The 22,959-nt window shown below is 40.4% G+C and overlaps 1 protein-coding gene across 1 annotated transcript in view; it reads left to right on the forward strand.

Moving 5' to 3' along the window:
- dnajb6b (DnaJ heat shock protein family (Hsp40) member B6b) overlaps positions 1 to 22,959 on the forward strand; it is a 58,720-nt gene that overhangs the window by 24,175 nt on the left and 11,586 nt on the right. The window contains exon 5 of the mRNA XM_061965804.2: positions 15,111 to 15,215. Coding sequence (XP_061821788.1) covers positions 15,111 to 15,215 — 105 coding nt within the window. The remainder of the gene's footprint in view (positions 1 to 15,110; positions 15,216 to 22,959) is intronic.

The following is a 22,959-nucleotide window of genomic DNA, read 5'->3' on the forward strand; positions in this document are numbered from 1 at the left end:
AAAATGCGGTAGTTTATAAATTAATTATTGTTTCTGTGCGGCCCTGTAGCAAATGCATCACAGACCGGTACCAGTCCCTGGACCGGTGGTTGGGGACCACTGAATGAATATGTTTAACCACTACATATAATTTAAAATTACGCTTACATATAAGTCCATTACAAGGCATGATGGGTGATACGCACAATTCTCTCCACACATCTCCATGTTTGGCGTATTTAAAGGCCTACTGAAATGCAATTTTCTTATTTAAACGGGGATAGCAGGTCCATTCTATGTGTCATACTTGATCATTTCGCGATATTGCCATATTTTTGCTGAAAGGATTTAGTAGAGAACATCGACGATAAAGTTTGCAACTTTTGGTCGCTGATAAGAAAGCCTTGCCTGTACCGGAAGTAGCAGACGAGTAGCGTGACGTCACAGGTTGTGGAGCTCCTCACTTACGCACATTGTTTACAATCTTGGCCACCAGCAGCGAGAGCGATTCGGACCGAGAAAGCGACGATTTCCCCATTAATTTGAGCGAGGATGAAAGATTTGTGGATGAGGAAAGTGAGAGTGAAGGACTAGAGGGCAGTGGGAGCGATTCAGATAGGGAAGATGCTGTGAGAGGCGGGTGGGACCTGATATTAAGCTGGGAATGACTAAAACAGTAAATAAACACAAGACATATATATACTCTATTAGCCACAACACAACCAGGCTTATATTTAATATGCCACAAATTAATCCCGCATAACAAACACCTCCCCCCTCCCGTCCATATAACCCGCCAATACAACTCAAACACCCGCACAACACACTCAATCCCACAGCCCAAAGTACCGTTCACCTCCCCAAAGTTCATACAGCACATATATTTCCCCAAAGTCCCCAAAGTTACGTACGTGACATGCACATAGCGGCACGCACGTACGGGCAAGGGATCAAATGTTTGGAAGCGTACTCACGGTACCGTGTCTGCGTATCCAACTCAAAGTCCTCCTGGTAAGAGTCTCTGTTGTCCCAGTTCTCCACAGGCCAATGGTAAAGATTGACTGTCATCTTTCGGGAATGTAAACAATGAAACACCGGCCGTGTTTGTGTTGCTGAAGTCGGCCGCAATACACCGCCTCCCACCTACAGCTTTCTTCTTTGCTGTCTCCATTGTTCATTGAACAAATTGCAAAAGATTCACCAACACAGATGTCCAGAATACTGTGGAATTTTGCGATGAAAACAGACGATTTAATAGCTGGCCACCATGCTGTCTCAAAATGTCTTCTACAATCCGTGACGTCACGCGCAGGCGTCATCATACCGAGACGTTTTCAGCAGGATATGTCGCGCGAAATTTAAAATTGCACTTTAGTAAACTAACCCGGCCGTATTGGCATGTGTTGCAATGTTAAGATTTCATCATTGATACATAAACTATCAGACTGCGTGGTCTGTAGTAGTGGGTTTCAGTAGGCCTTTAAGTTTGCTCGATATTTCTGATTTATTACAAAACTTTAAGGAGGTCGTCAGGGAAGTAAACAAGGAGGAAGACGAACTTTTAACACACTAAGTATTCAATGGTTTACTGTTTGTACTTCATATTGCATTGTCGTCAGGTTCTGATGTTAAAGTTGAAGTTATGTGTAGTTCAGTCTGTTATAGCTTGCTTTAATCATTGCAAACTGAACTATTATTTTGGTACGAAAGATTGTTGTTACGTCACAATCAACGCTCAAGCGTTGTAATGTGTGTATTTGTGTATGCGTGTCTGTGTGTGTGCACATCCATATAACAGTGCACTGGCGATTACCCTCGAAAATATGACTTTACGGCAGTTTGTACTGTATTCCTAAGTGGTTGGCAAACTTCCCTCTTCAATTTGGTAAGAAATTAATATGCAGACTTAAAGCATTGCGATCGCAGATTACGTGTAAAGACATCTCTGTAAACGTGATCACAGATCACTCTGACACAGCACACAGAGTTGGAATAAATAATAATGAAAAAACAGTCGAAGTTAGTGAAGTGTTTTCGATATCAAATTTATTTAGATTCTTATTTAATTACATTACACATACTGTATATTTCTTATCTATATTAGCACACTAACTTCAGAACTATATACATATATATCCATCCATCCATTTCTACCGCTTATTCCATTCGGGGTCGCTGGAGCCTATCTCAGCTACAATCGGGCGGAATATATATATATATATATATATATATATATATATATATATATATATATATATATATATATATATACATATATATATATATATATATATATATATATATATATATATATATATATATATGTGTGTGTGATATATATATATATATGTGTGTGTGTGTATGTATATATATGTTCTCCACGGGTCGCCACCTTGTCGTGGTGGAGAGCCTTGTGTGTTCCAATGAACCTAAGAGCGATGCCGTCGGGAGCCTCGGCTCCTGGTAGGTTCAACCATGGCGGTAAGGTCGAGGGGGAGGTTCCAGACGAAGCGCGATCCAAAAAACCTCAACGGCGGAACTGGCGGAGGATGACGCGTCCCCCCCGGCAGTAAAGGCGGATGAAGGTTAAGGGTGCCTCACTGCCTACTGGGTGCACCGTGTGTGTTTGGCTACGGGAGTAAACCCCTAACGACAAATCTGTTGTGAAGACCCGCATCAGGCAGCCATCAACAGACCGGTGTGTTGGCAGTCTTCTGCAACTCCTTCCTGCAGAAGGTCGTCATGAGCTCCTCATGCCACTGGAAGATGTAGGGGGGAGCCAAGGTAGTGAGGGTAGTGACTGCGCACCACTTCCTTCACTCTAATCTACTCCTTGCGCAGGCCTGCTCCAAACACCCCCACCCCCTTTCCCACCCCATCCCCTCCCCTCCAAGTCCTGCGGCGATGGAGAAGGGTGGCAGATACAGGTCAGGATGTGACTGGGAGTATCTAGCCCAACTCTGCACGCAGGCGGCGTGGGATAGACGGTCGCTGAGGTACGGGACGGAACAGCGTGTCTCTTCGGCAGCTCCCCACGTGACTGAGCAGCCCCACCCTGCTCACCCTGAGATGGGAAGGGCCTAGAAAATGTGGCCTAAAAATGGTCTGTTCCTCCACTCCCGGGCAGCCTACCGCAGCTGCCGGGTCATCCCCCCCATGCGGTCGAAAACACAAGAATAAAACCCGACTGACACTCACACTAGCGACTTGGAACGTCCGTACGCTTTTGGATGTGCGTGATGATTCATCTCGTCCCCGCAGAAGAACAGCGTTGGTGGCGCACGAACTGAAGAGGTATAACATCGACATTGCGGCCCTCAGCGAGACCCGCTTCCATGGGGAGGACTCCATAGCCGAGGTGGGAGAAGGATACACTTTCTTCTGGAAAGGGCTTCCGGAAGGCTCCCACCGCCTCCATGGTGTAGGCTTCGCTGTGCGGACCTCCCTACTTCAGAAGCTTCCCGAATCTCCAGTTGGCATTAGCGAAAGGTTGATGACCTGGAGGATTCCCCTCACCAATAACCGTTACTGCACCCTCATCAGCGCCTATGCCCCAACACTGATTGCCAACCCTCAATGTAAGGAAGAGTTCTATGCCTCCCTGCACTCCGCCATCAGCAAAACACCACTCACTGACAAGCTCATCCTTCTAGGGGATTTTAATGCAAGAGTGGGCTCGGACAGTGTACTGTGGAGGGAAGTGATGGGTCGGCACGGTGTTGGCAAGCTCAACAACAATGGTCTCCGTCTTCTCACTCTATGTTCTGAGCACCAACTGGTCATCACAAACACCTTGTTCCAACTGAAGAACAAGTACAAAACATCCTGGCAACACCCTCGCTCTAAACACTGGCATCTCCTAGATTACATCATCACCCGCCAAGCGGACAGGAAGGAGGTGCGCATCACTAGGGCCATGCGTGGAGCTGACTGTTGGACTGACCACCGCCTGATCAGAACAAAGATTGACTTGGAAATACGTCCTCAACAGAGAAAAACACCACCTTCCAAGAGGCTCAACTGCGATGCACTGAAGTCCATGCACTCCGTCAACCAGCTCAGGAAAAAGGTAGCAGATCAGCTGTTCAAGATTCCTGAAGTGCCACCAGATCTGGACACTGGACCTACCTGGAGCACCCTACGCACTGCCCTCCACCAGGCAGCCGTGGAGTCTATAGGGTACACCAGAAGGCGACATCAAGACTGGTTTGACAATAGTGCGCCAGGAATCTATGACTTGCTTCAGGCAAAACACAAGGCCCTTGCAGCTCACATATCAAACCCTCAATCCACCGTCCTAAAGGCTCAGCTCATCCGCCTCAGAAGTGAAACCCAGCGCACCCTCAGAGCCATGGAGAATGACTGGTGGACCCAGAAGGCCCGCGAAATACAACATCACGCAGACACCAACAACTCTCATGCCTTCTACGACTCCATCAAGTCCATCTATGGCCCACAGAGGAAGAACATCACCCCAGTTAGATCAGCTGACGGCACCACTCTCTACAAGGACAAACAACAGATCCTGGACAGATGGGCTGAGCATTTCAGGGTACTGCTGAACACAACGAACCCTGTACAGACAGACATACTCTCTGACCTCCCATGCCTGCCCCCTGTAGACTCGCTGGACTCCTCTCCCAGCTTCTCAGAGGTACTCAAGGCCATCAAGGGTCTAAAAAACAACAAGAGCCCAGGCCTTGACGAGATCCCGGGAGAAATCTTGAAGCACGGTGGATATCTCCTGCACCGCAGAATGCACCAGCTGATCACTGCCATCTGGTCGTCTGAAGTCATCCCGCAAGATTGGAAGGATGCTAACATCATAACAATCTATAAGCGCAAAGGCGACAAGGCAGACTGCGGCAACAGCAGAGGTATCTCCCTACTATCCGCAGCTGGGAAGGTGCTAGCAAGGATCATGTTACATCGAGTAGCAACTCATGTAACCGAAAACATCCTGCCCGAATCTCAATGCGGCTTTAGACGTGATCGGAGCACCGCAGACATGATCTTTGTTGCCAGACAGGTACAGGAAAAATGCAGAGAACACCGCAAAGACCTGTACATGGCATTCATTGACCTGTCCAAGGCCTTCGACACAGTAAACCGGGACTTGTTGTGGGAAGTACTTGGAAAACTAGGTGTACCAGCAAAGTTCTGCAACCTACTGCGACAGCTACATGATGGCATGCAGGCCTGTGTGAGCAACGGCGGCCAACAATCCCCATTTTTCAGTGTGGATGTGGGGGTCAAGCAAGGGTGTGTCCTTGCCCCAACCATATTCAACATGTTCATTTCCACTGTCACCCTCCTGTCCCATAAACACCTGGACCCCACAGATGGGATTCAGATACAATACCGGCTGGATGGTAACCTTTTTAACATCCGTCGCCTCCAAGCCACCACTAAACTCACCACCCAGCATATTCTGGAACTACAGTATGCAGATGACTGTGCTGTACTTGCACACTCACCAGAGTCTCTCCAGCGTGCACTGAATGTGGTAGCCTCCATCTACAGTGCCATTGGTCTTCAGATAAACACCAAGAAAACACAAATACTCGTGCAGGAGTTTACTCCCCAGCCAAATACGCCGATCTTCACCCTTGACGGGCACCCATTAGCCACCGTCCCCCACTTCACCTACCTCGGTAGCACCCTGTCGCCATCCTGCACCATTGACGATGACGTCCAGGCCCGTATTGGTCTGGCCTCTGCTGCCTTTGGAAGGCTACGGTCCAGGGTTTTCCTAAATAGGAATCTAACCATCTCCACCAAGACAGCCGTGTATAAGGCAGTCTGCCTCTCCACGCTGCTCTATAGTTCTGAAACCTGGACACCCTACCAGAGGCACATCCAGAGTCTCGAGGCCTTCCACATCCGCTGCCTCCAAAGGATCCTAGGTCTGACCTGGGAAGACAGGGTGCTCTACACTGAAATTTATGACCGGACCAACACACCCAGCATCACAGCACTCCTTGGCCAAAAACACCTAAGATGGGTCGGACATGTGATCCGTATGCCAGCCCACCGCCTACCCCGACAGATATTGTATGGCCAGCTTTCAGTCGGTCAAAGGTCTGCCGGGGGCCAGAAAAAACGGTACAAAGACCACATTAAAACTCTCCTGAAAAAGTGTGACATCAAACCACCAGCACTGGAGTCCCTGGCTGCTGACCGCCAGACCTGGAGCTCTACCTGCCACCAGGGAATCACTCATCTTCAGGAGAAGTTCACAGAGCGGAGAGCACAGCGGCGTGCACAAAGACACCAACGTGCCACAGCACCAGCGACCATCACTGCTGCCTTCCCCTGCCCCTCCTGTGACAAAGTCTGTGGATCACGCATAGGCCTGAGCAGCCACCTGGCTATGCACAGGCGAAAGGCACAACAATAACCAATCCAATACTTCGTTTGGAGCAACGTCATCATCGACATCGATGGACTGCCATAAGCAAGTAAGTATATATATATATATATATATATATATATATATATATATATATATATATATATATATATATATATATATATATATATATATATATATATATATATAATGTGTGTGTGTGTGTATATATATATATATAGATATATATGTAAATACTGTGTATATATATATGTAGGTGTGTGTGTGTGTGTATGTATGTAAGACGTAAAGATTACACAGCACACAGAGTTGGAATAAATAATAATGAAAAAACAGTCGAAGTTAGTGAAGTGTTTTCGATATCAAATTTATTTAGATTCTTATTTAATTACATTACACATACTGTATATTTCTTATCTATATTAGCACACTAACTTCAGAACTATATACATATATATCCATCCATCCATTTTTACCGCTTATTCCATTCGGGGTCGCTGGAGCCTATCTCAGCTACAATCGGGCGGAATATATATATATATATATATGTGTGTGTATATGTATGTGTGTGTGTGTGTATATATATATATATATATATATGTAAATACTGTGTATATATATATGTATGTGTGTGTGTGTGTGTGTGTGTGTGTGTGTGTGTGTGTGTGTGTGTGTGTGTGTGTGTGTGTGTGTGTGTGTGTATGTATGTATGTATGTATATATATATATATATATATATGTGTGTGTGTGTGTGTGTGTGTGTGTGGATATACTGTATGTATATATGTATGTATGTATGTATATAAATAAACATGTATCATCCAAGGATGCCCTGCGATCTAATGTCGTCTGCCGTCGTCTACTGTCATCCACCGTCATGTAACGTGATCTAACATCGTCTCACATCTTTACATCTTACGTCTTTTACGTCAGAGCTATTCAACTAAATGGTTTTGGGGGCCACATTTCCAGGGGGCTAAGGACCAAGGGTCCAGACTTCTCTGCTAGCAATTATTCTTATTTTGTATATTCCTGAAAATATGCTAGTGCAAAAAAGCTTGTTAAAGATCATCTATATGGCAGAGCTCGAGTGTTTTCTTTAGAACTTGAACTGAATTTGCGAGCTGGTCTGGTGTCACTCCTGGAGCGGATTTGGCCCCAGTTGAATAGCCCTGACTTACTTCCTCTTATGTCTCGTAACGCCATCTCACTCATGTACCGTCATCTACTGTCATCTATTGTCATCCAACAAGTGCTGGTTTTTTTGACAGCATTTTTAATTTAGTTGTAGTCTCTTTTTTTTTTTTTTATTACTAAACTGTATTTTAGTTTTAGTCATACTCAAAATGTATTTATTTGTAGTCAGGTTTTAGTTGACGAAATTCATTCACACATTTAAAATTACAGTAAATATTGGTCAATTCTAGACAAGCATCCCAGTAATAAAGTTAATAACAAAAAGTAGGCCTCTACTCAATACATTTACAAATAAGTTAATATATCACAGTAACTTTGGTGTTATTTTATTTGACCTAAAATAAAAATAAATACAAGTAAATATTTTTTCAGATTTTGATCATAATAATGGTAATATTACATCAATGTAATGAAACAGTGTTACTACAGATAAAGTAGTGCTGTCACAAGGTAATTTTTTAAATCACATTATTTTCACTTCTGATTTTTGATTAATCGCAGTGATTTACTTGTTTAATTTAAATTAACTTAGAAAAATTCCGCACATTTTGACACAAATAGAATGTTATTATCAGAATGTCATACAGAAGCATTCTCACTTGAATGTAATTTATTTGTTCCCAACTTGGTAACAGTATTATGTGAAGTCCACCCGGGGTGTATTTTGAAGCGGAATCTCCCACCGTGTCGCAACCTATGCCATCTTTCAAGTCGCCATCTTTATCTTTGACAGCCATCGTAAAAAGTAGTAAATCAACTCTGCATAACACACCCTCGTATGCAACTCTGCTCCTTCTCAGCAACAAAAACAGACATAACATGTGAAAATAATAACAATTATTGGCCAAATTATATCAGGATGACTTGCCTGCAGATGCAGCTTCAAACTAGTTGTGTTTTAGTAGCTCAGCAGGCACAAGACATTAAAACAACGTTGAGAACTTGTTGAATTAGGTCCTGACGTTCAACAACTCAAACATAACTTTGGAGCAACATGCTTTTTGACGACGTTTAATCAATGTTGGGTTCTGACATTGATTTGACCATTGAACTTTGGTAATTTCCCAACCAATATTCTACAACACAAATACAACGTTGAAACAAAATGCTTTTTGACAACGTTTATTCAATGTTAACATTGTGACGTTGATTTGACCATTGAAATGTGGTCATTTCCCAACCAACAATGTGGATCTAACGTTGGACACCAATGTTGTCTCAATTTACAAATACAACTATTTTGCAACGTTGTTTCAAAGTCAGTTTTAAAGGACATGTATGTATAATCAATGTTAAATCAATATATTTCTTGTACCTGCTGGGATGCGTGTAACTAGGAATGCCTGATAATGGCTTTTTGTTGATATTCCGATATTGTCCAAGTCTTTAATTACCGATACCGATATCAACCGATACTGATATCACCCGATATATACAGTCATGGAATTAACACATTATTATGCCTAATTTGGACAACCAGGTATGGTGAAGATAAGGTACTTTTTTTTTTTAATTAATAAAATAAGATAAATAAATTAAAAACATTTTCTTGAATAAAAAAGAAAGTAAAACAATATAAAAACAGTTACATAGAAACTAGTAATTAATGAAAATTAGTAAAATTAACTGTTAAAGGTTAGTACTATTAGTGGACCAGCAGCACGCACAATCATGTGTGCTTACGGACTGTATCCCTTGATATATATTGATATATAATGTAGGAACCAGAATATTAATAACAGAAAGAAACAACCCTTTTGTGTGAATGAGTGGGGGAGGGAGGTTTTTTGGGTTGGTGCACTAATTGTAAGTGTATCTTGTGTTTTTTATGTTGATTTAAAAACAAAAAACGATACCGATAATAAAAAAAACGATACGATTAATTTCCGATATTACATTTTAACACATTTATGGGCCGATAATATCGGCCCATAAATGTGTTAAAATGTATTGATATATATTGATATATAATGTAGGAACCAGAATATTAATAACAGAAAGAAACAACCCTTTTGTGTGAATGAGTGTAAATGGGGGAGGGAGGTTTTTTGGGTTGGTGCACTAATTGTAAGTGTATCTTGTGTTTTTTATGTTGATTTAAAAACAAACAAACAAACAAACAAAAAAAGCGATACCGATAATTTCCGATATTACATTTTAACGCATTTATCGGCTGATAATATCGGCAGGCCGATATTATCGGACATCTCTAGGTGTAACGATTCGTTTTAACAGCAATTCAGAATTTGTGGTTGCCGAGAAGATTCAATGGCGATGTTTTTTTTTTTTTGAGAACAATATGATCCGATACCATTCAGTGAATTGAAATCGATTGAGTAACTTTAGCAAAAGAAAAAAAATCAAGCAGTGTGACTATGAAATAAATCCTGGATACTGGACACTGCAGGTGAAGTTTCCTATATTCCTGGTAGTTCTTGTAAGGGAATTGCCATCCATCCATCTATTTTCTACCGTTTGATCCCTTCGGGATCGCGGGGGGTGCTGGAGCCTATCTCAGCTACAATCGGGCGGAAGGCAGGGTACACCCTGGACAGGTTGCCAACTCATCGCAGGGCCAACATAGATAGACAGACAACATTCACACTCACATTCACACACTACGGCCAATTTTAGTGTTGCCAATCAACCTATCCCAATTGGGTACAAATGAATTGTGTATACAAACACACATGTAAACAACAACTAATGGCCAATGCATCCACATCTTATTTGAATAACATAGAACCAGCACTTTCGCTTAAATTAACACGAGGAAACCATTTCTGCTTTCATTTTAATACATTTTCAATGAAAATATAGGAACCAACATTTTAACAGTAGATTTACTGTAAACTATTGTTCAGCGGTAAATTGATAACACACAGCTAATTAGCCCTCTGCTGTTTTCCTGTGAGCTGACCGCGATGTCCTGTTGCTCTCGCATCATGGCGTCTTGGCTCATCAAAGTTATTCTAGATTATAAAACATGCCTCTCATCTGGATATTAGGAGGATTTAGCCATAAATCTAGAAGTTGTTCATCTGTGACATTCAATTCATACCCAGAGATGGAAACACACACAACCGAAGACTGTGTCTGCAGGGAGACTTTTCCTTGTTAACCCTTCATGTGCATCATGATTATTTCTTCATATAAAAGGGAAGATATGGACATCCTATCAGTCGTCATCACAGTAAGAGCAGATGTCGTACAGTAAGCTATCGTTTTATTATGGTTTGTAGTTTGTACTTCTTGTTTAGCACGTAGCAACACTGCTACATGATTCTTAGTGTTTCACTCAAGCTGGATCTGTTTAGCAGAGCTTCTAAAACTTGTAGATCATCTTTCTTATATTCAGGACCAACAATATAAGGTATAAGGTCGCGATCATAATTTTTCCCAAAGTAATTGTTGTTGGCTCTCACAAAGTCTGCTTGATTAGTATTGTTGTTGATGGGGAAGGGATCTGTGGTTCTTAAAGCTATGTCACGGATCACGTGACTGGCTAGCTCACTATCCCTCAAAATGGCTCGATAATCTCCGTGTGATTGATACTATTTTGATCATATCTCTTTGCTCGCAAACTTTGTAAGTTTTTGGGTGTAATTTTAACAGTCGATTTACTCGCTGCTACTGCTTTCTCAACAGAAAATAATACAATATTTATATAGAAAATAAAGTGCAACCAACATCTCCTTAGGTTGAATTAACAGTATATGTACCAGCTACTTTTACATGTTTTTCCACCTGGAAATAATACAAATACAACATTAATGTGAAAAATTAAGTGCAACCACATGTCTCTAGGTCGAATGAGGAGTGGCTTGACTGTGTACAAGGTGTTGGGCATTTAAAGCACACTTTTGAAAGACAAAAATGAAGGAACTTTTTAATACTTTGAAGCGAGCGTGCTGACTCCATTTATTCAACCCACATCACATTTGACCTCCTATGAAGTCATCCTTGCGCCAACACTGTTACACTAATCTCATTTTAATACACAGCAGTGCAGTAAGGCTCAATTCGAATTCCCCTCTTCTACTCGACCCTCCTCCCTTGGCTGTAGCATCTAGTGCCATGGCGAAGTATTGCGTCATCATTGACAGTGACCTAGTGCCGACGTGATAAACATTTTGTTTACTTTCAAGATGCCGTCACACGGGATGTTCAAATTTGCTTGTGCTCTTATTTTCTTTCGCCTGTCTTTATTAAGAAGAAGACCATTTAGAAGACAAGGTTTTTTGCGAAATATGCAAATGCTGGCACATCAGCTTGCGGTATTTCAAATGTGTTTCATTGTGTATGGACGGCGTGATCCGGTTATTAGAGCGGCCGTGCCAACAACCTGAGGGTGCCGGTTTCTGCCATCCTAGTCACGTCTGTTGTGTCCTTGAGCAAGACACTTCACCCTTGCTCCTGGTTAAGGCCTTGCATCAGTGTGTGAATGTGGAACTAGTGTCAGAGGGCTTTGAGTACCTTGAAGGTAGAAAAACGCTATACAAGTGTAACCCATTTACCATGTATTTGTGTGTAGTAGTAAAGGTTTAAAGTCTGACTAAAACCACAAGTCTCATTATTATAAAAATCATTAATTATGTTTATTAATTACATTTGTACGCTTCTCTGGGTTTCACTCTATAGTCTGTTGTGTTGCCATTGGGTTTTACATATCCAACAAACAGTGAACAACTTAAGAACATCTCTGTCTTTGTAAAAGTCTAAGTGTTGCCACAGGTGGCTTATTCATATTCCGTTCGCCTGCTTCTCTTTCCGTGTCCGCCATACTTGTTTAGATGACTGATGACGCCTGTTGATGACTACACAGACGGGCGACACACTCGCATAAAGTTTACGTTTTTATTAATTTAAAAATGCTGAAAAACAACTCTATATAAAGACTGCCGTTCTTAAAGTGCCAGTAGCGTGGGAAAACTAGTTGACTTTATATGCTTAATTGTGTTTCATTATATTTAAAACCTTCAACGTATGTGAAAATACCGTCCAAACATCACAAAATGCCACAAATTCAGTCAGCCATTTTGAATATTTCGCTCCGAACGTCTTCAGTAATTTCTGTAGATTGACGTCACTCTGACCATACTATCAGATCATTCATACTTGGAAATATGCAAAAAATTAGAGAGATGTGCTGTTTATCATTCACAATCCCTATATGATTGATTGATTGAGACTTTTATTAGTAGATTGCACAGTCCAGTACATATTCCGTACAATTGACCATTAAATGGTAACACCCGAATAAGTTTTTCAACTTGTTTAAGTCGGGGTCCACGTTAATCAATTCATGGTATAAATACTATCAGCATAATACTGTCATCACACAAGTTAATCATCATCAGAGTATATACATTGAATTATTTACATTATTTACAATCCGGGGTGTGGGATGTGGCGGGGGAGTTAGGTTTGGTTGATATCAGCACTTCAGTCATCAACAATAATATCATCTGAGAAATGGACATTGAAACAGTGTAGGTCTCACTTCATAGGATATGTACAGCGAGCAGTGAACATAGTGAGCTCAGAAAGCATAAGAACAAGTATATACATTTGATTATTTACATTTGATTATTTACAATCCGGGGAGGTAGGATGTGGTGGGGGGAGGGTGTTAGTCTAGGGTTGTAGTTGACTGGAGGTGTTCTTTTAGTGCGGTTTTGAAGGAGGGTAGAGATGCACTTTCTTTTACACCTGTTGGGAGTGCATTCCATATTGATGTGGCATATAAGACATGAACTGTACACATGTGTCTTTCTTCTTTATTATGCATTCTTAGTCGTAAATACATAAATAATCAGTCAACAAGGGATCCCTATTCCGCCCACAAAACTCTCTAAGTAACCATCCGAAACTCACCAACAAAATTCTTTATACATATCGTGACCTGAATAATAACCAAATATTGCCAATGTTGTTATTATGAGCGCTAACGCAGACAAAGTATTTTTAGCGGCTGATTGATAACACACAGTTAAGTAGCTCTCAGCTGCTTTACCGAGAGCTGACCGCGATGTCCTGCTGCTCCCGCATCATTTCGTCTCAGCTCGTCAAAGTTATTCTAGATTATAAATCATGACTTTCATCTGGATATTAGGAGGATTTAACCATAAATCTAGAATTTGTTCATCTGTGACATTCAGTTTATACCCGGAGATGGAGACAAACACACAACTGAAGACAGTGTCTGCAGGGAGACTTTTCCTTGTTAACCCTTCATGTGCATCATGATTATTTCTTCATATAAACAGGAAGATATGGACATACTATCAGTCATTATCACAGTGCGAGCAGATGTCGTACAGTAAGCTATCATTTTATTATGGTTTGGAGTTTGTATTTCTTGTTTAGCACTTAGCAATACTGCTACATGATGCTTAGTGTTTCACTCAAGTTGGATCTTTTTAGCAGAGCTTCTAAAATTGTAGCTCATCTTCCTTATATTCAGGATGACCATATAAGGTTCTGGATCATAATTTTTCCAAAAGTAATTGTTTTCTCTCACAAAGTCTGCATGATTAGCATTGTTGCTGATGGAGAAGGGATCTGCGGTTCTTAAAGCTATGTCACGGATCACGTGACTGGCTAGCTCACTATCCCTCAAAATGGCTCGGGAATCTCCGTGTGATTGATACTATTTTGATCATATCTCTTTTAGGGCTGCAACTAACGATTTATTTGATAATCGATTAATCTGTCGATTATTACTTCGCTTAATCGATTAATAATCGGATAAAAGAGACAAACTACATTTCTATCATTTCCAGTATTTTATTGGGGGGAAAAACAGCATACTGGCACCATACTTATTTTGATTATTGTTTCTCAGCTCTTTGTACATGTTGGAGTTTATAAATAAAGGTTTATAAAACATTTTAAAAATTCCTCTGCGCATGCGCATCGCATAGATCCAACGAATCGATGACTAAATTAATTGCCAACTATTTTTATAATCGATTTTAATCGATTAGTTGTTGCAGCCCTAATCTCTTTACTTGCAAACTCTGCAAGTTTTTTGGTGTCTTAAATCAGATATGTGCGATAATCGCTTCAACCATGAATTGATTAACGTGGACCCCGACTTAAACAAGTTGAAAAACGTATTCGGGTGTTACCATTTAGTGGTCAATTGTACGGAATATGTACTGTACTGTGCAATCTACTAATAAATGTTTCAATCAATCAAACAACATAGAGGCAACTTGTTTTTCCACTCTACTGGTACTTTGAAGCCAATGTTTTCTAGTATCGAAATAAATCAATTACCTCTTGAAATCGGAAGGCCAACTGGCAGAGCACAGATCGATTTAATTGGAATTTAAGGAACATAAATCGATCTGTATATCAATCGTTACACCCTAAGATTTCAGCAGGGATTATTGCCTCACATGGTTTAAACAATGTATTTTTCTCCATAGAGGCAAACATGAAATGTGTCCATATGTCCATATTTTTTAGTTTTTTTTGTCAGGATAAAAATGATTAGTCAACAAAATGAACACTCCGCCATAGTGCTCATGATCGTGTGTTTGACATCCCACAGGAGGACATCACAACCACTTTGGTGACTCCAGCTTCACATTCCGAAATCCTGAGGACGTCTTCAGGGAATTCTTTGGTGGCAGAGATCCGTTTGCTGATTTCTTTGGTAAGCAAGTGTTGCAATATTAACATTAACCCTCTTTTCAACCCTTTAACAGTGCAGTGCAACTGTATTGTGTGAGGTCATATGTAGACATATGTAGGGTTGGCTTTTTTTTGCCTGTGTAGTATAAGACGCCGGTCAAGAAGAAATTACAGCTAAAGTAGAGAAGTAATCCCTTTTGCTGGCCGCCGTCCTATTGCGCCAACAGCTGCTGAATAGCGTATGAAAGTGTTGAAGGCACACTGCTCCACTCTGAACTCTAAATAAGGAGTGAACACAGGGTCCGCATCACTCGGCTGGAATGCTTTCCAAAATAGACGGCGTATTAAACACACGCAACAACATGCTTCACTTATCAACTTTTACACGGATAATAAACAGGTTTTTAACATTTTACTTTTATTAACACAATCCTGTGGTTTTTTGCTACTTTTTTAAGAATTGAATGAAATAATGAATGAAATAAGTTTATTTCGGCCATATAATCAACCATCAACCATTTTGTGTGACTAGTTTAATAGTACAGATTATACATATTCAACAATCATACACATTTGCACACAAATAGAAAAGTAAAGAAAAAGAATGACCGAAAAAGGAATAGGCTGAAGCCAAAACTTATATTTGCCTATCCCAGGGGTCGGCAACCCGCGGCTCTAGAGCAGCATGCGGCTCTTTAGCGCTGCCCTAGTGGCTCTCTGGAGCTTTTTCAAAAATGTATGAAAAATGGAAAAAGTTGAGGGGAAAAAAATTTTTTTTTTTGTTTTAATATGGTTTCTGTAGGAGGACAAACATGACACAAACCTCCCTAATTGTTATAAAGCACACTGTTTATATTAAACATGCTTCACTGATTCGAGTATTTGGCGAGCGCCGTTTTGTCCTACTAATTTTGGCAGTCCTTGAACTCACCTTAGTTTGTTTACATGTATATCTTTCTGCGACTTTCTAGGACGTGTTTTATGCCACTTATTTTTCTGTCTCATTTTGTCCACCAAACTTTTAATGTTGTGCATGAATCCACAAAGGTGAGTTTTGTTGATGTTATTGACTTGTGTGGAGTGCTAATCAGACATATTTGGTCACTGCATGACTGCGAGCTAATCGATGCTAACATGCTATTTAGGCTAGCTATATGTACATATTGCATAATTATGCTTCATTTGTAGGTATATTTGAGCTCATTTAGTTTCCTTTATGTCATATAAATTCAATTTATATCTCATGACACACTATCTGTATGTAATATGGCTTTTAATTTTTTGCGGCTCCAGACAGATTTGTTTTTGTATTTTTGGTCCAATAAGGCTCTTTCAACATTTTGGGTTGCCGACCCCTGGCCTATCCTATACATTCACTGAAAATTAGATTGCCTGGAACATCAACGTTAAAAAAAAAAAAAAATCAATGGGATGAAAGTAATTGTTACTATATTTTATAATTTTAAATTATTTCACCTTTCAAGGTTTTCTTAAACCTTAACAAAGAACTACATGTGAAAGAAAGTGAACAGTATATGAGGCCCGTTCTTTCGACAGGTTGTAGGTCCATTTTTTTGCGTCATCTCAATCTCATATTCACAGTGTACACAAAACATGAAGACATACAATACTGTAATAAAATGATTAAATACAAGAATTAACTGAAATGGGGATATAAGATAAATAAAAACATGGACGCCATTTTTTGGTTGTAACTCTCTCAAACTGCGATGAGGTGGCGACTTGTCCGGGGTGTACCTTGTGGTCTGCCCGAGTGCAGTTGGGATAGGTTCCAGCCCCTCTGGAACTCCGAAAGGGACAAGTGGTAGAAAACAGAGGGATGCATGGAACTCTCTCAAAATAAACTTACATTTCTAACTTTTTTCAACTCCAAATTACTGTATTTTTCGGAGTATAAGTCGCACCTGCCGAAAATGCATGATAAAGAAGGAAAAAACATATATAAGTCGCACTGGAGCCCGGCCAAACTATGAAAAAAACTGCGACTTATAGTCCGAAAAATACGGTAGACAATACACACATTGTGTATCTCAAGCAAGACATTTTTGTACAAGTTTATTACTAAGTTGTTAATTTGAGTAACAGTACTGAAAATAACAGGAGTGAGTTTTAGCATAGTTGACAAGAGGCACATTACAGGGATTCAACAAATAAAATACATATTTTAAAAATAAACAAATAACAGTGGTTTGTCTCAGAAGACGTTTCGCCTCTCAGGCTTCATCTGTTCTGATGAAGAGGCGAAACGTCTTCCAAGACAAACCAAACAGTCCAGTTGCGATCGATTGAATGCCCTGAGATGAATGAGAACATTCATAGACATAAACAAATAATGTAAAATAATAATTAAGGTAACGGGAAACAGGAGTGTGCTGGGATTTGAACTACATTGGCAGTCATAGTTGAAGTGTCATCGAATAAACAGAAAAATGCGTACATTTCTTGTGAAATATTTATTATGTACCATATTTTTCGGACTATAAGTCACTCCGGAGTATACGTCGCACCGGCCGAAAATGCACAATAAAGAAGGAAAAAAGGAGTATAAGTCGCATTTTTGGGGGAAATTTATTTGATAAAATCCAACACCAAGAATAGACATTTGAAAGGCAATTTAAAATAAATAAAGAATAGTGAACAACAGGCTGAATAAGTGTACGTTATATGAGGCATAAATAACCAACTGAGAAGGTGCCTGGTATGTTAACGTAACATATTATGGTAAGAGTCATTCAAATAACTATAACATATAGAACATGCTATACGTTTACCAAACAATCTGTCACTCCCGATCGCTAAATCCCATTAAATCTTCCTCCCCGGTGTCGCCTCTGGTATGCGCCGTTTCCTTTCTTTCTGCTGCTCGATCGCCGTTTTGTGAAGTGAAGTGAATTACATTTATATAGCGCTTTTTCTCAAGTGACTCAAAGCGCTTTACATAGTGAAACCCAATATCTAAGTTACGTTTAAACCAGTGTGGGTGGCACTGGGAGCAAGTGGGTAAAGTGTCTTGCCCAAGGACACAACGGCAGTGACTAGGATGGCGGAAGCGGGGATCGAACCTGCAACCCTCAAGTTGCTGGCACGGCCGCTCCACCAACCGAGCTATACCGCCCCACTTATACCTGCTGCATATTTCGTCCAGCTTGTAACCTGCAGTATATGATTTCCTTTTCAGTGCCATTTTAGTTCAGCCCTTCTCAGTTTTTATAAGTTACCGCCAATGTTGAAATAATCAATTTTAATAGCTACGGATGTAGCAGCAGTTAGCATCCCATGACCCACAATGCACTTCTGCCATGAATGCCATGACCTGCCCCCGCCGAATTCTTATTGGTTGACGTGTGTGACGATTGCTGACGTGTGGGTGACGATTACGGACATTTGCTTCGTCTCTTATGCGAATGAGATAAATAATATTATTTGATATTTTACGGTAATGTGTTAATAATTTCACACATAAGTCGCTCCAGAGTTTATGTCGCACCCCCGGCCAAACTATGAAAAAAACTGCGACTTATAATCCGAAAAATACGGCATGCACTTTTTTTCAGAGTGGGGTAATGTGTTAGTGTATCAGAACTAAGTGAAAACCAATGACTGCGACTTAAAGTTACATTATTCAAAATAAAAACTAGAGATGTTCGACAATGGCTTTTTTGCCGATATCCGATATCCCGATATTGTCCAACTCTTAATTACCGATTCCGGTATCAACCGATACCAATATATACAGTCGTGGAATTAACACATTATTATGCCTAATTTTGTTGTGATGCCCCGCTGGATGCATTAAACAATGTAACAAGGTTTTCCAAAATAAATCAACTCAATTTATGGAAAAAGGTGCCAACATGGCACTGCCATATTTATTATTGAAGTCACAAAGTGCATTATTTTTATAAACATGCCTCAAAACAACAGCTACAAAAACAATGAAGGCACACAGCTTCAGTCCAGAGTATACTAGAGTCATAAAGTAAACAATAACATAGTCCTCATTTAGTGCAAGACTGCCTGGCATACTGTATAACAGGGAATTATAAACTGGGCTCACATCCATCTTCCGCTTGTATTCATCGTGTATCTCCTTATGATTCTTGAAGAGGTGGGAGATCTAATTGCTCGTATTAAAGGAAGACGTCTTGGTTCCTCCTTGCATAACCAACTTTTTGCAGTCATTGCAAATTGCCAGTTTTTTATCTTTCAGACACACTTTAAAATAATCCCAAACCATAGACATGGTGTCGTTAGTCAGTCACCGAGCGAGCTCGCTTGTTAGCCACGGCTACAGCACCGGCAACAACACACTCTTGTTGTTGTTATGCTACACTCGCGGCGGTTTGATGAGGTCATGCTCATGCTGCAGTCGTCAACTCCTGTGTTGTGTTTGGGAGAGGGGAGAGGGGAGGGGCTGCTGACTGGGAGACGCAACTGCTATGTACTGCTCCCTACGTCCGTGTTTTACCGGATATATACCGCTCCGTACAGCGGCGTTTTAAAAAGTCATTAATTTTACTTTTTGAAACCGATACCGATAATTTCCGATATTACATTTTAAGCATTTATCGGCCGTGCCGATATTATCGGACATCTCTAATAAAAACTATTAAGAAGAAACCACCAGGTCGCTCATGTTATCATTAGTCATTAGTGGATTAAAAGAACATAAATATATATATATGTATTTATTTTTCATAATTACTAAAAGTGCTTATCTGCACGTGGAAAAAGTCTGGCTTTTAGACTGTCACTCACCGCTGTCTCGTTCACACATACAGGCTGTAAACGCGTGACCATACACATAATTAGTCCCGCAGAAGCAACCGACAATTTGCAATCATGTTCCCAGCAGGCACACTTGCTGATCTAGGTCCTGACATTGAGCAACTTAAACATAATGTTGGAACAACATGCTTTATGACAACGTTTAATCAATGTCGGGTTCTGACGTTGATTTATTGAATAGAATATATCTTTATTGTACATTGTACAACGAAATTGTAAGCAAAACTAATTTAGTGCAAATTCATAATAACACATAAAAACATAAGAACATAGATAAATAGATAAAAACACATAAAAGACATAAAAATACCAAGCACACAGCTCACATGCACAGTCATTATTGTCTTGTGTTCAGCGACACTATTGATCTCGGGTAAAAAGTGTTCTTAAATCTGTTTGTCCGGCATTTTATTGTCCTGTATCTCCTGCCCGAGGGCAGCAGTTCAAAAAGTTTATGTCCGGGGTGAGATGGCCATTGAATTTTTGTCATTTTCCAACCCAATATTCTACAACACAAATACAACGTTGAAACATGTTTTTTGACGACGTTTATTCAATGTCAGCTTGTGACGTTGATTTGACCATTGAAATTTGGTCATTTCCCAACCAACAACGGGGATCCAACGTTGGACACCAACGTTGTCTCAATTTACAAATACAACTATTTAGCAACGTTGTTTCAGAGTCAGTTTTAAAGGACATGTACAGTACAAGCCAAAAGTTTGGACACACCTTCTCATTCAATGCGTTTTCTTTATTTCATGACTATTTACATTGTAGATTGTCACTGAAGGCATCAAAACTATGAATGAACACATGTGGAGTTATGTACTTAATAAAAAAAGGCATTCTCTCCATGAACTTCAAGCACACCTGTGAAGTGAAAGCCATTTCAGGTGACTACCTCTTGAAGCTCATCGAGAGAATGCCAAGAGTGTGCAACTTGGTGCAATTTTAGCTATTTTCATTTTGTTTGGGAATTTGCCCGTTTGAAATGATAGGTTAATAATATACATTAATGGTCCTGAGATCTCTTCAATAACCTTTGTTTATCGTTTCCATATCAATTCCATTACAATCGATTGAAGTCTTAGATTTGTATTTTTTTCACGATTTTAACTATTTCCTCCTGTGTCACATTATTGAGTAACATTGAGTTGGGATTTCTATCTATGGTGTCATTATAGTCTTCGGTTGAAACTGGGTCTGGAATCCTTTCCTCCAATTTTGGTCTAATATTTACAAAGTAATTATTGAAGCTTTCAACGACTTCCTTCATTATTTACGTTTCTTACAAACGTTGCTTGGAGTGATGAATGAAGAATCCATACAAATAGGAACGCTATGGACGGAACTGCAATTGTACTTCCGGTTAAAAGCACTAAACTCTATATATCAAAGTCAAGGCCCGCGGTCCAGATCCGGCCCACAAATGAATTATCTATGGCCCCCGGGATGATATTTTGATTAGTATTATAACCGGCCCGCAGGCCACAGCCGCCTGCTGCTGTTTTGCATGCACCAATCAGTGTTGGCGCCAGGAATTTTCAAAATGGGGTCCCACAGTAAATTTTTTGGGTCCCACTTTTTTGTAAGTGTTTTGAAAACAAATGATAAATGTATGCGTTATCCTGTTATATCTCACATTCTATATTGTGTTTTGGAAAAAGGTTGTCATAAACGTTACTTAATTCATTAAAAAAAATAATACAAAATAAAACACATGTTTATCCATATGTATATTTATTCAGTTATAAACATTCATTCACTTTCTTCTTTCCTTCATGGATCTAAACTTTATTACCGCTGCCGGTATTTTTGTTCTATATTTTTATTGTAATATTTTCAGAATGTGTTTGTTCTATTTTTGGCCAAAGTAAGACAAAGAAAACAATCTGAAGTTGTCTTTATTTTTTAGTTTTAATGCCAGGATTTTAATAGTCCGGGTGTGCACAGATTTTCCTCCATGCGGCCCCTGAGCTAAAATGACTTTGACACCCCTGCACTAAACACAATCAATCAATCAATCAATCAATCAATCAATTAATCAATCAATGTCTACTTATATAGCCCCAAATTACGAGTGTCCCAAAGGGCCGCACAAGCCACAACGACAAGAAAAAACCCAACCCAATGGGACAATGACAAACCTTGGAGGGGACCGCAGATGACGCAATGAGGCAATGGACGTCGAGTGGATCTAGCATAATATTGTGAGAGTCCAGTCCATAGTGGATCTAACATAATAGTGTGAGAGTCCAGTCCATAGTGGATCTAACATAATATTGTGAGAGTCCAGTCCATAGTGGATCTAACATAATATTGTGAGAGTCCAGTCCATAGTGGATCTAACATAATAGTGTGAGAGTCCAGTCCATAGTGGGTCTAACATAATAGTGTGAGAGTCCAGTCCATAGTGGGGCCAGCAGGAGATCACCTTGAGCGGAGACAGGTCAGCAGCGCAACTGATGAACAGTTGAGTGGTCCACCCCGGGTCCCGACTTTGGACAGCTAGCGTCTCATCTGTGGTCACCTAATCTGTGCCCCCCCTCTCCACGAAGGAGAGAGAGAAAAGAAACGGCAGATCAACTGGTCTAAAAAAGTGGGTCTATTTAAAGGCTAGAGCAGGGGTGCTCATTACGTCGATCGCGAGCTACCGGTCGATCTCGGAGGGTGTGTCAGTCGATCACCAGTCAGGCATTAAAAAAATAGTCCTAAAAATGAGCGATCATAAATCTTCACTATGACGTCACTTTCGTCACTTGATTGACATTCACGGCACCCGAGGGTCTTCTGAGATGACGCTGGCTGCTGCCAGCTCATTAAAATTACTGACTGGAAGGCGAGAAACACTTTATTTCAACAGACTCTGGCGCCGTACCTGTCGTCAAAATTCCAAAGACCGACTGCACAGTTGCACAGTTGCGCTAACAAAATAAGAGTCTCAGAAAGCTGGC

This window comes from Nerophis lumbriciformis, linkage group LG07 (genome assembly GCF_033978685.3).
Source record: "Nerophis lumbriciformis linkage group LG07, RoL_Nlum_v2.1, whole genome shotgun sequence".
Lineage (NCBI taxonomy): Eukaryota > Metazoa > Chordata > Actinopteri > Syngnathiformes > Syngnathidae > Nerophis > Nerophis lumbriciformis.